This window comes from Pristiophorus japonicus, unplaced genomic scaffold, assembly GCF_044704955.1.
Source record: "Pristiophorus japonicus isolate sPriJap1 unplaced genomic scaffold, sPriJap1.hap1 HAP1_SCAFFOLD_635, whole genome shotgun sequence".
Classification (NCBI taxonomy): Eukaryota; Metazoa; Chordata; class Chondrichthyes; family Pristiophoridae; genus Pristiophorus; species Pristiophorus japonicus.
Window position 1 is genome coordinate 96,662 of NW_027254547.1, and position 14,800 is coordinate 111,461.

Genomic DNA, 14,800 nt, shown 5'->3' on the forward strand with positions numbered 1-14,800 from the left:
GAGTAATTCTAAGCATTTTCAATATAACCAATAAATGAAATTGAGAAGCAAAAATCCAGCAGCATTTGCAAGTTAGAATTGACATTCTTCTTGCTTATATGGATGATCACCAACATGAAAATGTCAAGCTTTCTCCATTCAGCACTGTCTCAAACGGAATGCAATGTATGGTTAAGCACAAGTTTAAATTTCACATTGTTATGGTTAATACAGCAATACAGAATTGTTGGCACTGCAGAAAAATATTAACGCTCACAGAATGTAAGATTTCATATAAATGCTGCAGACAGGAGATATTTTACTCGTGTAATATCTTTCATCCTTCCCCAGTGATTCGTGTCCAACTCAAAAATAATTTAATAATCACCAATTTTGAACCAGATCTAACAAAACCCATGAACATTCAACATTGGTCATTAGAGTTCACTTGAGAACAAAATTTCAGATTAGTCTTGATTCTTTCCAATTCCTAACTGAAGGAATAAATGTAATTAATTTGAATTTATAGAATACTAGATGATAGTAATTTGTGGCATTGTAAAACATTTAATTTTATTTCTTAAATTTAAAAAACATGTGAATACCCACTTTAACCTTTACTGTTTGTGTACATTATAAATACATTTATTCAGTGGTCACTGCTACTGTTTATGTATTAAACAAGTTGAAAGTTTACATGAACTCACATGAATTGAAACTTGTGACTAAATACATTTGTCAGTTTCTTTCTGACAATATAATCTGAACACAATTTAAAAACGGGAACATATTTTGGGCAAGGAAAGGAATTTCTTTTTAATTAGAGATACTATACTTAAATTAATGCAAGTCTCAGATTATGGTTATTTGCCTCAAAGCCCCCCAAGGAGTTTTTATTTCAGTCAGATCTACCGTAAAGCATTACCGTAATTCACATCTTCATCTGTAACTCTGGCCTTTGCAGAATAACCTTAAATTAATGGCTACTCTGCAACCACCAGAACATTTCACAACAGACAGATTTCACTTACATCAGTTTGATCACTGAGCTCATCTACCAGGAAGTCTGGAGTACAACAACTTGTATTTATATAGTGCAGGTAACAAAGTGAAACATCCCAAAGCACTTCACAGGAGTATTAGGAGATTTTAAAATTTTACACCGAGCCACATAAGGAGAAATCAGGGCAGGTGACGAAAAGCTTGATCAAAGAGGTAGGTTTTAAGATGCGTCTTGAAGGAGAAAAGAGGTAGAGAGGCAGAAAGGTATAGGCTGGGAATTCCAGAGCTTAGGGCCTAGGCAACAGAAGGCATGGCCACCAATGGCTGAGCGATTATAATCAGGGATGCTCAAGAGGGCAGAATTAGAGGAGCGCAGACATCTCAGGGGGTTGTGGGGCTGGAGATTACAGAGATAGGGGAGGGGCGAGGCCATGGAAAGATTTGAAAACAAGGACGGGAATTTTGAAATCGAGGCATTATTTAACCGGGAGCCAAGGCAGGTCAGCGAGCACAGGGGTGATGGGTGAGCAGGACTTGGTGCGAGTTCGGACACGGGCAGCCGAGTTTTAGGTCACCTCTAGTTTACGTAGCGTACAATGTGGGAGGCCAGCCAGGAGTGCATTGGAATAATCAAGTCCAGAGGTAATAACAAAGGCATGGATGAGGGTTTCAGTAACGGATGAGCTGAGGCAAGGGTGGAGGACAGGCGATGTTACGGAGGTGGAAATAGGCGGTCTTAGTTATGCTGCGGATATGTGATCGGAAGCTCGTTTCAGGGTCAAATATGACACCAAAATTGCGAACAGCCTGGTTCAGCCTTAGACAGAAGTTGGGGAGAGGAATGGAGTCAGTGGCTAGGGAACGGAGTTTGTGGCAGGGACAATAACAATGGCTTTGGTCTTCCCAATATTCAATTGGAAGAAAATTTCTGCTCATCCAGAACTGAATGTTGGACAAGCAGTCTGACAATTTAGAGACCGAGGAGGTGTCGAGACCTACATTAGTTTACATGTGGAAACTGACACTGTGTTTTCGGATGATGCCGCCAAGGGACAACATGTAGATGCGAAATAGGAGGAGGCCAAATATAGATCCTTGGGGGACACCAGATGTAACGATGCGGGGGCGGAAAGAGAAGCCGTTGCAGGTGATTCTCTGACTACGATTAGATAGAGAAGAATGGAACCAGGCGAGTGCAGTCCCACCCAGCTGGACGGCGGTGCAGAGGCGTTGGGAGGATAGTGGTCAACCGTGTCAAAGGCAACTTTGCTTTTATTCCAAGGTTTGGGAGCTACGATTCACTCCCTAAACTATAACCAGACAACGCTTGCTGAGTATTTGGAAAATTAAGAAGTGTAATTTTATAGAAGGTTTACAACGGTTAAACCACATACAAGTAAATTTTTATATAAAACAAAATGTTTCAAAGAATGCTTTTCAAACAATGCTGTCGTGTACCAAATATATTAACAGCAAATTATTTACAATACCAAATCTTGTTTGGCACTTGGTTTAGGAATTAAATTCCAACTCACAAGACATAATCTGGAACAAAAAGCATCCCAAGCTCTAATTCCTTCCTATTAAACCTGGGTGAATGTTCTCGAATGTTAGAAATACCACGGAATAGAAGTAGAGAGAGACAAAGAAAGAGATAGAAAGAAATACAGAAAGAGAGAAAGAAAAAAAGAAAGAAACAAGAGAACGAGAAAGAGATAAACTATAAAACAATTACTTAGCTATTTGTATATAACAGATCACAGCAACCAAGGTATCAAAATATGAACCCATTGAATGATCTGACCAAGAGGTTAAGCAACTCAGTTCAATTTCAGACCTCGATACTGAATTTTACAGAACCATACAAAGCAGTAAGCCATACTTTTCTCAGGTAAATACACCTCAACTGTTTTGGTAATGTTTACATTTGTATGTTAACAGACACAACAGAAGAGAAATTGCAAGAGAACAGAGGAAGTTGTGACAAAATGTATAAAACTTTTATTGCAGATAATACATTTTAATACATTTTTCACTATTTGTGATTCAAGTTTTTTTTTAAAGAGCAATCATGCTGTGATGTGAAATTGGGTCATCTCTTGAAGGCTGCAATCGTCGGTGCACACTCCGATATGGTCGAACACTCGGGATCCTTCACTCCATTAGGGGATTCTAAAATATGGCGAATAAAATAAAATGTTACCTGCTGTAGCTAGTTTTGTGCAACTAGCTTACTGAATGAATCCAAAATGAAACGCGTATTACTCTATGCTCAATGTGATTTAGTCCTACATTTAAGCTCAAGCAGTGAACAACTGGCAGATTTTGATAAGTCAGTCCCACACTTAAAAGGATGAAAATTGCAGTGGACAGATATCACTATCCTGCATTAAGAATCTTGGGTAACCAGTAAAATGAACATTTGAGCACAGTTTTAAAAGAATTAATCACAATTTACATGCAAATTATTTAAACGGTGTGTATAATGAAGTTCACCAGAAATTAGATACTTCAGTATCTGGTTGCTGTAACCTTAGATTTAACTCCAAAACAAATTGGAAAGTAAAACAGTTTCATTACAGAATAAATGTTCTTTTCCATTTAATTCAGGCTTTGTACCAATACAGTTGTAACTTCTGATATGCAGTCATGAGCATTAGTATCCGTCCCCCTTTCCATTCTCACCAATGGTTATCAGTTTGGTCAGCAATTACCTCCAATTTTTTTTGTGAAACATTTGCTTATCCCTGTATGCCACTCTCTTCAATCAATAATGTGTTGCTTCACATGATAGCAATGGAATAATGAGGGATAAAAACATTTCTTGCTATTACAACTGCTACAACTGCCTTGTGCTCCAAATTTGTGGGCGTTGACATCTGGTGAGGATAGGATCAGGAATAATACCCTACACAGTCAACTAGCCTGGCAGCATTTAGGCTTAAATATGAATTGCAACCCAACATCAGCCACCAACGTTGAGACAAGAAAAAAAATATTAGACAAACCAATCACGGCAGGCAGAGTGCACAGAACTAAGCCATTTGTTTTGTATTACTTCAGCAACTGCAGTGCCCAACAATGCATTCAAATATAAATATAATTGGTAAGTTAGCATCCACTTAACAAATTTTGATCTTAATTTAAAAGTAGAACATTCCTTCTGGAACGTTCAAGTTTATTCTTTTAACCCAAGCACCACTGATGAAACGTCTTTCAGCAATGCTCAACTGCCTGTGCCAACTTCGATCACTGGCAGCTTAGTAATTCAGCCAGATTTTAGCATCACAGATTGACTTGGTCACTCCAATGATACAATGAAGTCAAACTCAGCAAAATCTAATCTTGGGAGGCATCTGCAGCAATTAATGATACGTAAGTTTAAACTTACATTAGTCCCAACGGTTTTGAAAGAAGGATGCACAGCAAAACAAATTAAATAAAACCAATAAATTAACTGAAAAGTAATACAGATTCAAATATTTAATAATGTGAAATTTTAAATTGGGTAGGTTAAAACAAGATAATAAAAATCGCAAAATAACATCAGTTGAAAGGAATTCCTGTCAAAACATCCCAAAGAACTTCACAAAATAATTCATTTTTTGTTTAAATTAAGTGCAGCGACCTTATTTGCAAAAAATATAATCAATAGTAATGAATCATGTAAATTTTGTTAAAATAGTTTGTGCAAAACTGAAGAGAGAGTAAAAAGGAGAAAAAGCAACTACTGGAAAAGCAAAAACGATTTAACATTTCTTATATAAAAAGATCAAAAATATTTTCCGAGTAAAGGACAATTGCAGTAGTATAGCATCTCCCGATATGAGAAGCTTTATTAATGTAATAGGATTTGTTTCGTCACCATGCTGTGAAAGCTGAAATTTTAAAACAAAAGTGACTAATCCAGGGCGCATAGAAGTTTCTGGAACAGGCAAAAGTCTTGAAAGGTTAAATGTTCAAGCTTTCCTTTTCTTTATCTTTTCCCACATTACAACAGTGACTACACTCCAAAAGTACTTCATTAGCTATAAAGCGCGTTGAGTTGTCCGGTGGTCGTGAAAGGCACTGTATAAATACAAGTCTTCCTTTCTTTTTCTAAATCTTGGATTTTCACCTTAATTATCCTAGTAGCTCAAGCTACTTTAAAAGCACCAAACTGAAATAAGCAATATTATAAAACAGAAAACATTTATGTTGCATGTTTCAGCCAGAACAAAATAACAATGACTAATATTTAATGGAGATAAAAACAAAATCTACAAATTCTAGAAAACTGAAACAGAAATACTATACTGGAGAGGCAAAGCAGGTCAGTCAACATCTGAAAGAGTAAAGAAAGGTTAAAGAAACATTTCTTTCGGATACTGACTGATTTGCTATGCATCTGTAACATGTATTTTAAAAATTTAAATGTCGTCAGTCATGGCACTAAACTGAGAACCATCATTCAGCATATCATTCACCACCCTCATTTGTCTTCCCCTTAAACCATCCTGCTCAGCCTGGAGAGAACAGTTGAGCCACTTAACACAAATCAACTAATAGTAACAAAACTTTAAGCAGCAGCCCAAACCATTCAAGGATATTCAAAAATAGGTTACAAAGGGCTCACTGGCCATAGTGTAAATATTAAATGAGTACTTTGCATCGCTCTTCATTTTTGAAGTTGATGCTCAACTGTTAGAATTTAATGATGCTAAGAATAAAATATTAACATAGATAAACATATTGTTTGAGATAGAATTAAGAACCTGAAAATAGATAAGAGTAGCTGGGCTGGATGATATCCACCCGAGGGTCTTCAGGGAGAAGGGACATGTACTGTGCAAGCCCCTAACCCGTATTTTTAATAACTCTCTGCACTCTGGGATGATTCCCATCGACTGGAAGAAGGGTAATGTAGTCCTGATGTTTAAAAAAGGAGACATGATGGACCCATCTAACCATAGGCTCATTAGTGTGACCTCAGTCATAGGAAAGATGCTCAAAAAAATCATTAGGAATGCAATATATAATCATTTGGACAGAGAGGGGTATATTAGGGACACGCAACATGGCTTCATAAAAAGGAAATTATGTATTGAAAATGTGATTGTATTTTTTTTGAAGTCACCAAGATGGTGGATGTGGGAAGCCCAGTAGATATTTTCCACTTAATACTTCGAAAACCTTTGATAAGGTGCCACACAAGAGGCTTCTCTACAAGATCAAAGTATGTGCTAATATATTGAGAATTGGCTGGAAGGCCATAGGCAGAAAGTAGTTGTAGATGGATTGGGTCTGTTTGGACACCAGTCACCAGTGTTGCCCCACAGGGATCGGGGTTGTGACTGTTGCTCTTTACCATTTTTATTAATGATCTAGATGTAGGTGTTGGGGGCTTGATCTTCAAAGATACCAAGATCTGTGCGAATGTTAGGACTATAGGAGATGCTCTACTGTTTCAGGCGAATCTTGATGTGTTGGGGAAATCGGGCTCATGACTGGCAAATGATGTTTAATTTAGAAAAGTGCAATGTTATGCATATGGGCAGGGCAAATGCTAAACATACATACACCCTTCAGGGAAAAGCATCAAAGGAGGTGGAAAAAGAAAGTGATCGAGGCGTTCTAGATCATAGATCTCTAAAAAGTACATGAGCAATGCTGTGAAGTGATAGCTAGAGCAGATAGGGTGCATTCTTATGGCAATTCACAAGACGAGGCATACTATTTTGTCCTTATACAAGACCTTGGGTCAGGCATCACTTGGAACACTGTGCCCACATGGTGGGTGGTATCAATGTTTTGAGGAAGCCCACCAGTCTAATTTCCCAGTTTGAAGCATCTTTGTTGTCAAGGTAGGCTAAAAGAGTTGGGACTCTACACTTTAGAAAAGCGTAGACTTAGGGTTGATTTGATCAAAGTTTACAGATGATAAAGGGAAAATGTTAGAAATAAATAGGTTTTGGAGGACATGGGGTAACAATTTTAAGTTGTACGAGGCCAGATATAGGTTAGATGCTGCTAGGTGGTTCTTTTCCCAGAGAATAGTGGACCTCTGGAACAGCCTCATGTAGTGACCGTCGATTCACTAAATTCCTTCCAGTGAGAGCTGGACCTATTGTGGCTAGGGCAGAGATCACTTCTGACAAATGGTAGGTACTGCAACAAATTCATGGCCAGAGTGATCTCTTGGACGAGTTTGGATCACCTGGGAGGTTGGAAAAGAATTTCCCAAATTTAGCCTGGTTTTTCACACATGGTTTTTGGGTAGGGTGGAACATAAATATATTGTGATACACAATTGTATGGGACAGGCTCGATGGACCAGAGGGTCTTTTCCTGTTCATCATTATTCGTAAACACAAACATGAATACAAATCTTAAATTGAATATTAATATCGAATTTCCTTTCTTTCAAATTTACGTTTATGAGGCTGTAGTATTGTTTAGGGCACTGAGTGAATTGCTTCAGTAAATGGGCTCAAATCCCAAGTAAATGGATTATTACGTTACACTGCTCAACATTCGCTTTCAGTGTTGTCATACTGAAACGAACAGAAATGTAAACTATAAATATATGAAAAGTGATGACAAAAATGGCAATGCTAAAAGTCATTGTTTATCATTAGTATAACCTTGTTGATCTTTTGAAAGATGTTCAACCTCCGTGAGGTTGAAAATTGTGTGCACTGGCAGTTGAGTAATCTTCCCACACCAAACTTAAGCTGCAGCAACTTGAAATCTTACTGAATTTACTTACTGCTCATTAGTAGAATTTCAAGATCATCATCATAGGCAGTCCCTCAAAATCGAGGAAGACTTGCTTCCACTCTAAAAGAGAATTCTCAGGTGGCTGTACAGTCCAATCCGGGAATTACAGCCTCTGTAACAGGTGGAGCAGACAGTGGTTGAAGGAAAAGATGGGTGGGGAGCCTGGTTTGCCGCACGCTCCTTCCGCAGTCTGCGCTTGGTTTTTGCATGCTCTCGGCGACAAGACTCGAGGTGCTCAGCGCCTTCCCAGTTGCTCTTCTTCCACTTAGGGCAGTCTAGGACCAAGGATTCCCAAGTGCCGGTGGGGATGTTACACTTTATCAAGGAGGCTTTGAGGGCATCCTTGAAATGTTTCCTCTGCCCACCTGGGGCTCGCTTGCTGTGTAGGAGTTCCGAGTAGAGCACTTGCTTAGGGAGTCTCGTGTCGGGCATTCGGACGATGTGGTCCACCCAACGGAGCTGGTCAAGTGTGGTCAGCGCTTTGATGCTGGCCTGGGCGAGGACACTGACGGTACTGAAGTTTCATGTTCAGCCATGAACTCATTGAATGGCGGTGCAGGCTAGAAGGGCTGAATGGCCTGCTCCTGCACCTATTTTCTATGTTTCTATGTTTCTATCCATCAAGATAGAAAATACTCACTGTCAGAACCAACCTTAATAGGTTCAAGTGAGTTTAACTCCTGTAGACAAAGCATCTCCAATTGGCATTATAAGTGTGGGAGTTTTATCACACGTCACTAGTGTTATAACAATTGCTTGATAGAACACTCTCTCCTCTAAGGAAGTCTTTTCAAGAACCATGCCATCAACTAAATGAGTCCATGCTAAATTTGACTCTTCAATCACAGTTAGCAAGTCTTCGCTATACAGGATCCTGATGAGGTTGTCAGCACTGAATATCAGAAGGTACAAGAAAAGATCTTTCTGTACTCAGACAGGATCACTAGAATCATTGTCATCTGTTCCCAAATTTTGTAAATGGAGGGAAGTTGTGCATACTTTTGCCAAGGTTGCCCTTGCCATCCAGCTATGGATAAACATACAAGCCCCTCTACTAAATAAAGACTACTGACATAAATAAGCACTTGGTTATAAAAGAAAATCCTGATCGCTGAGGTAAAAAAGCTGGATGGTGGTACTTAGTAATATATACCCCTGATATTGACCCTAAAAGCACTTGTTTCTCCAATCATGGAAATATTCATCCTTTAGGTGGACTGTAGCTAACCAGTTTTCTGTTTGTACCATCTTAATAATCTGTGCAAGGCTGATCATCTTTAGGATGGCCATGTTATATATCAAGGTGGGCTGAAACACTCCCATAACTCTGGGAACTACAAAGTATCAAGGACAAAACCCCAAACTGTCCCGGCTGAATGGAATCTCTTCCACAACCCCAGTGAATTACACATTCTACACCTCACTGTTCACCAAGTCTCTTGGCTGCACATCCTCCCTCTGCCCAGAAGAAACTACCACACAGAACTGGGGTGGGAGAGGTGACGGCAAGAGGAATAAAAATAACCTGTGAAGTACACAGCACAATCCTCTAGCTCACAGTCACTTGTTACAAAACAACCAATCCACTAGATTGCCTTCCTGTAAAGTGGAGTACTCTGGCTCAAAGAAATGGAGAGGTATACAAAGTGGCACTAGGGAGTGCAATAGGAAGAGCAGCAAAGGTGGTTCTCCTTTCTGGTTTCTAATAACATTAACAGGACATTTAGTCACTATGATAGAATAAGCTTTCATAGAGAACAATATTGTTTCCTTTTACATATAGTCTGTGTGGGCAGAGCTAAAGTAAGAAAAAAATATTTGCATTTATGTAGCGGCTTTCACGACCTCAGGACGTTCCAAAGTGCTTTACAGCCAATGAAGTACTCCTGAAGTGTAGTCACTGTTATAATGTAGGAAATGTTAGGACCACATACAGTTGAAGTACCGCCAGGGAAAGCTGCGCCAGGTGTGCAACGGCTCGCATTGCAACACCGGTAGAAGTTTCAGCAATCACCCGACCCGTACCCCGCGATGACCGCCAGGGAAAACACAGCGGTGCAGTCCTGCCGGCGGCGGTGAGTTGGATAAACTGCAAAAAAGGTAAGTTCCAGTTTTCATTTTTTTATATTTTTGCAGCGATTTGTGTGGTAAGGGTGTTGGCAAAGTTTTTGGAATGTTTTTGTGAATTTGTTTTCTCCCCCTCCCAAGGCCTCTCTCGGAGCGCTTCCGGCCCCACACTAAAGATGGCGAGGATCCCATTTTTGCGTCGCAAAACTAATACAACACCTCCCTTTGCACTGCGGCGCAAAGCCCAAATGACAAAAGTTGCTTCACAAAGCGCAAACATTAATCGAACGGTAAATGTCCCGCCCCACCTCCATTTTTGCCCCAAAAACAGCAAAACTGAAAATCCAGCCCAAGGGGCCCAAGTTTCCACAGGATAAAAAACGGGCGACCCCCCGAGCTGGGCGCCCGTTTTTTGCACCGAAAACGGCGCCAGAAAAGTAGCTCCTTGTCTGTTTGGCGCGGCGCCCAGGGGGGCGGAGCCTTCACTCGCGCCGATTTTGTAAGTGGGAGGGGGCGGGTACTATTTAAATTAGTTTTTTTCCTGCCGGCAACGCTGCGCGTGCGCGTTGAAGCGTTCGCGCATGCTCAGTGTGAAAAAACCATTGGCACTCGGCCATTTTTGTAGTTCTTTGCAGCTGTTTAATTTTTGAACATTTTTTAATAAAACCACATTGCCATCAGCACATCAGCACTGAGGCTACCCTTTTCACTGTCTCCTTCCCCTCCCTCCCTTCCGCGGCAACAAGCCGCTGTCTCCTTCCCCTCCGCGGCAACAAGCCGCTGTCTCCTTCCCTTCCTTCCCCTGCGCGGCAACAAGCCGCTGTCTCCTTCCCCTCCCTCCCCTCCCTCTACGGCAACAAGCCGCTGTCTCCTTCCCCTCCCTCCCCTGCGCGGCAACAAGCCGCTGTCTCCTTCCCTTCCCTCCCCTGCGCGGCAACAAGCCACTGTCTCCTTCCCTTCCCTCCCCTGCGCGGCAACAAGCCGCTGTCTCCTTCCCTTCCCTCCCCTGCGCGGCAACAAGCCACTGTCTCCTTCCCCTCCCTCCCCTCCACGGCAACAAGCCGCTGTCTCCTTCCCCTCCCTCCCCTGCGCGGCAACAAACGGCGGTTTCCTTCGAACGATGGCTGAAGCACTTTCACACAGGTAGGAAGATGGTTTATTTAATCTTTTCTTTGCTTATAAATGTTTATTCAGGTTGGATTTATTTGTATAATATTTGTAGAAGTATAAATAAGGATTGATTGTAGAATTTAATGAGTTCCTTTCCCCCCCCCCCACCCCCCACCTCGTTCTGGACGCCTAATTTGTAACCTGCGCCTGATTTTTTAATGTGTAGAACAGGTTTTTTCAGTTCTACAAAAATCTTCACTTGCTCCATTCTACTTTAGTTTGGAGTACGCTTTCACTGTGGAAACTTTGAAATCAGTGGCCGGACTTTTGAAGAAAAAATTCTGTTCCAAAGTAGAACTGTTCTACCTGACTAGAACTGCAGAAAAAAAAATGTGGAGAATTGCGATTTCGAAGATAGTCCGTTCTCCACCAGTTGCTCCTAAAAATCAGGCGCAAATCATGTGGAAACTTGGGCCCATAGTGTTAGAATCAACCTGAGGAATACGGTAATAAATTAGCCAGAATGCTGACTAGAGAATATAATGTGCTGGTTACTCAGCCAGTTGGCAGCATAGCCAATCCTGAAGAGATAGTCAATATGTGAACAATATGGAAGTTGTGCAGGATCTGGACAACATAAGAAATAGGAGCAGGTGTAGGCCATTTGACCCCTCAAGCCTGCTCCGCCATTCAATAAGATCATGGCTGATCTGATTTTGGCCTCAACTCCATTTCCCTGCCCGCTCCCCATAACCCTCAACTTCCTTATCATTCAAAAATCTGTTTATCTCCAACTTAAATATATTCAATGACCCAGCCTCCACAGCTCTCTGGGGTAGAGAATTCCAAAGATTCACAACCCTCAGAGAAGAAATTCCTGCTCATTTCCGTTTTAAATGGCCGATCCCTTATTCTGAAACCATGCCCTCTCGTTCTAGATTCCCCCACGAGGGGAAACATCCTCACTGCATCTACCTTGTCAAGCCTCGTCAGAATCTATACGTTTCAATAAAATCACCTCTCATTCTTCTAAACTCCAATGAGTATAGGCCCAACCTGCTCAACCTTTCCTCATAAGACAACCCCTTTATCTCAGGAATCAACCTCGTGAACCTTCTCTGAACTGCCTCCAATGAAAGTATAATCCTCCTTAAATGAGAACAAAGCTGTACACAGTGGTCTCACCAACGCCCTGTACAGTTGTAGCAGGACTTCCCTACTTTTATTCTCCATTCCCGTTGCAATAAAGGCCAACATTCTATTTGCCTTGCTGTACCTGCATGCTAACTTTTTGTGTTTCATGTACAAGGACCCTCGGATCCCTCTGTACCGCAGCATTTTATAATCTCTCCCCATTTAAATAATAATACGCTTTTTTATTTTTCCTACCAAAGTGGCTAACCTTACATTTTCCCACATTATACTCCATCTGCCAAAGTTTTTCTTACTCACTTAGCCCATCTATATTTCTTTGCAGATTATTTGCATCCTCCACACAACTTGTATCATCAGCAAATTTAGCTACATTACACTCGGTCCCTTCATCCAAGTCATTAATATAGATTGTAAATAGTTGAGGCCCTAGCTCTGATCCCTGTGGCACCCCACTAGTTACAGTTTGCCAACCTGAAAATGACCCATTTATCCCGACACTCTGTTTTCTGTTAGTTAGCCAATCATCTATCCATGCTAATATATTACCCCAACCCCGTGAGCTCTTATCTTGCGCAGTAACTTTTTATGTGGCACCTTATTGAATGCCTTCTGGAAATCCAAATATACCACATCTTCTGGTTCCCCGTTATCCACCCTGCTCATTACATCCTCAAAGAACTCCAGAAAATTTGTCAAACATGACTTCCCTTTCATAAAACCATGCTGACTCTGCTTATCTGCATTCTGATTTTCTAAATGACTTGCTATTACATCTTTAATGATGGACTCTAGCATTTTCCCAATGACAGATGTTAGGCTAACTGGTCTATAGTTCCCTGCTTTCTGTCTCCCTCCTTTCTTAAATAGGGGCTCCACATTTGCGGTTTTCCAATCTGCTAGGACCTCTCCAGAATTCAGGAAATTTTGATAGGTTATAACCAATACATCCACTATCTCTGCAGCCACATTTTTTAAGACCCTAGGATGCAGACCATCAGGTCCAGAGGGGATTTGTCCACCTTTAGTCCCATTAGTTTGCCTAGTACTTTATCTCTCATGATAGTGATTGTTTTAAGTTCCCTCCCCCTACCAATAGCTTCTTGATTATCAATTATTGGGATGCTTTTAATGTCTTCTACCATGAAGACTGATACAAAATGTTTCCCATCAATTCCCCAGTCCCATCCTCTAAGGGACCAACGTTTACTTTAGCTATTCGCTTCCTTTTTATATACCTGTAGAACCTCTTACTGTCTGTTTTTATATTTCTTGCTAGTTTACTCTCATATGCTATCTTCTCTCTTCTATCATTTTTTTTAGTCGTCCTTTGCTGGTTTCTAAAAATGTCGCAATCCTCTGGCCTTCCACTGTTCTTCGCAACATTGTATGCCTTTGTTTTCAATATGGTACCATCCTTTACTTCCTTAGTTGGCCAGGGAGTCTTTGTTTTTTACTGGAATATATCTTTGCTGAGAGTTATGAAATATCTCTTGGAATGTTTGCCACTGCTTTTCTCGTCTTGCCCTTTAATATATTTTCCCAGTCCACTTTAACCAATTTTGCCTTCACACCTTTGTAATTACCTTTATTTAAGTCCAGGACACTATTTTGAGACCTAGCTTTCTTAATGCGTCACTGATCTCCACCAAGCTGGTCTGCAGAGTGGTAGGAGAAATGTGGTGCTGGCCCAGGGCAGGGACGACGTCTTGCCCATTAAGTCAACTTTTCCTTTCACTTGTTTCATGATGAATGCCAATACATGACGGGACCCACTGGGCAGATGTGCAAAGGGTGAATGATTGTTTGAAGGACTGTTTTGTGCAAAAGGCAGGGTAAGGTTCCCAGTGGAAGGAGCAGACAGCAGAATTTAATTTCTTAGGTTTCACATTAGATGAACCTTCGTGATATTACAGCAGCCCTGGCAGCAATGTAAGCAGCTACTCCGGTGATAAGTGCCCCATTTTCATCCTCCCTCAGATGACACATCAGCCCAGCACTCCCTCAATACTGCACTGTAACAGGTACCATCTTTTTCAGATGAGACTAAACCGAGGCTCCGCCTGCTATCTCAGATAAATGTAAAAGATCCCAGGGCACGATTTCGAAGATGAGCAGGAGTGTTATCCCTGGTGTCCTGACCAATATTTATCCCTCAATCAACATAACTAAAACAGATTATCTGATCATTATCACATTGCTGTTTCTGGCTGCCTACTGGGAGCAAATTGGCTGCCACGTATCCTACATGGCATAGAAACATAGAAATTTACAGCGCAGGAGGCCGCCATTTCGGCCCATCGTGTCCATGCCGGCCGACAAAGAGCCGCACGGCCCTCGGTCAGCAGCCCTGAAGGTTATATATAAACATATGAACAATGGCGGAAAGGTAAAGAGCACCCAGCCCAACCAGTCCGCCCCACAAAATTACGACACTCCTTACACAAACATTCTACACTCCACCCCAACCGGAGCCATGTGATCTCCTGGGAGGGGCAAAAACCCAGGCCAATTTAGGGAAAATAATTTGGGAAAATTCCTCTCCAACCCATCCAGACGATCAAAACTACTCCAGGAGATAACCCTGGTCGTATTCAATTCCCTGCAGTACTTACCATTATATCTACGCCGGCCAACAAAAGGTTATCCAATCTAATCCCAATTACCAGCTCTAGGTCCGTAACCCAGCAGGTTACTGCACTTTAAGTGCCCATCCAACCATCTCTTAAAA

At 41.3% G+C, this 14,800-nt stretch overlaps 1 protein-coding gene across 1 annotated transcript in view; it reads right to left on the reverse strand.

Annotated features, from left to right (window-relative positions):
- Positions 1–2,959: 2,959 nt before the first annotated feature.
- The window catches only part of tdrd3 (tudor domain containing 3), a 183,378-nt gene continuing 171,537 nt past the window's right edge, over positions 2,960–14,800 (reverse strand). Inside the window, exon 13 of the mRNA XM_070874000.1 lies at positions 2,960–3,153. Within this exon, the coding sequence (XP_070730101.1) occupies positions 3,136–3,153 (18 nt within the window). The 3' untranslated portion in view covers positions 2,960–3,135. The remainder of the gene's footprint in view (positions 3,154–14,800) is intronic.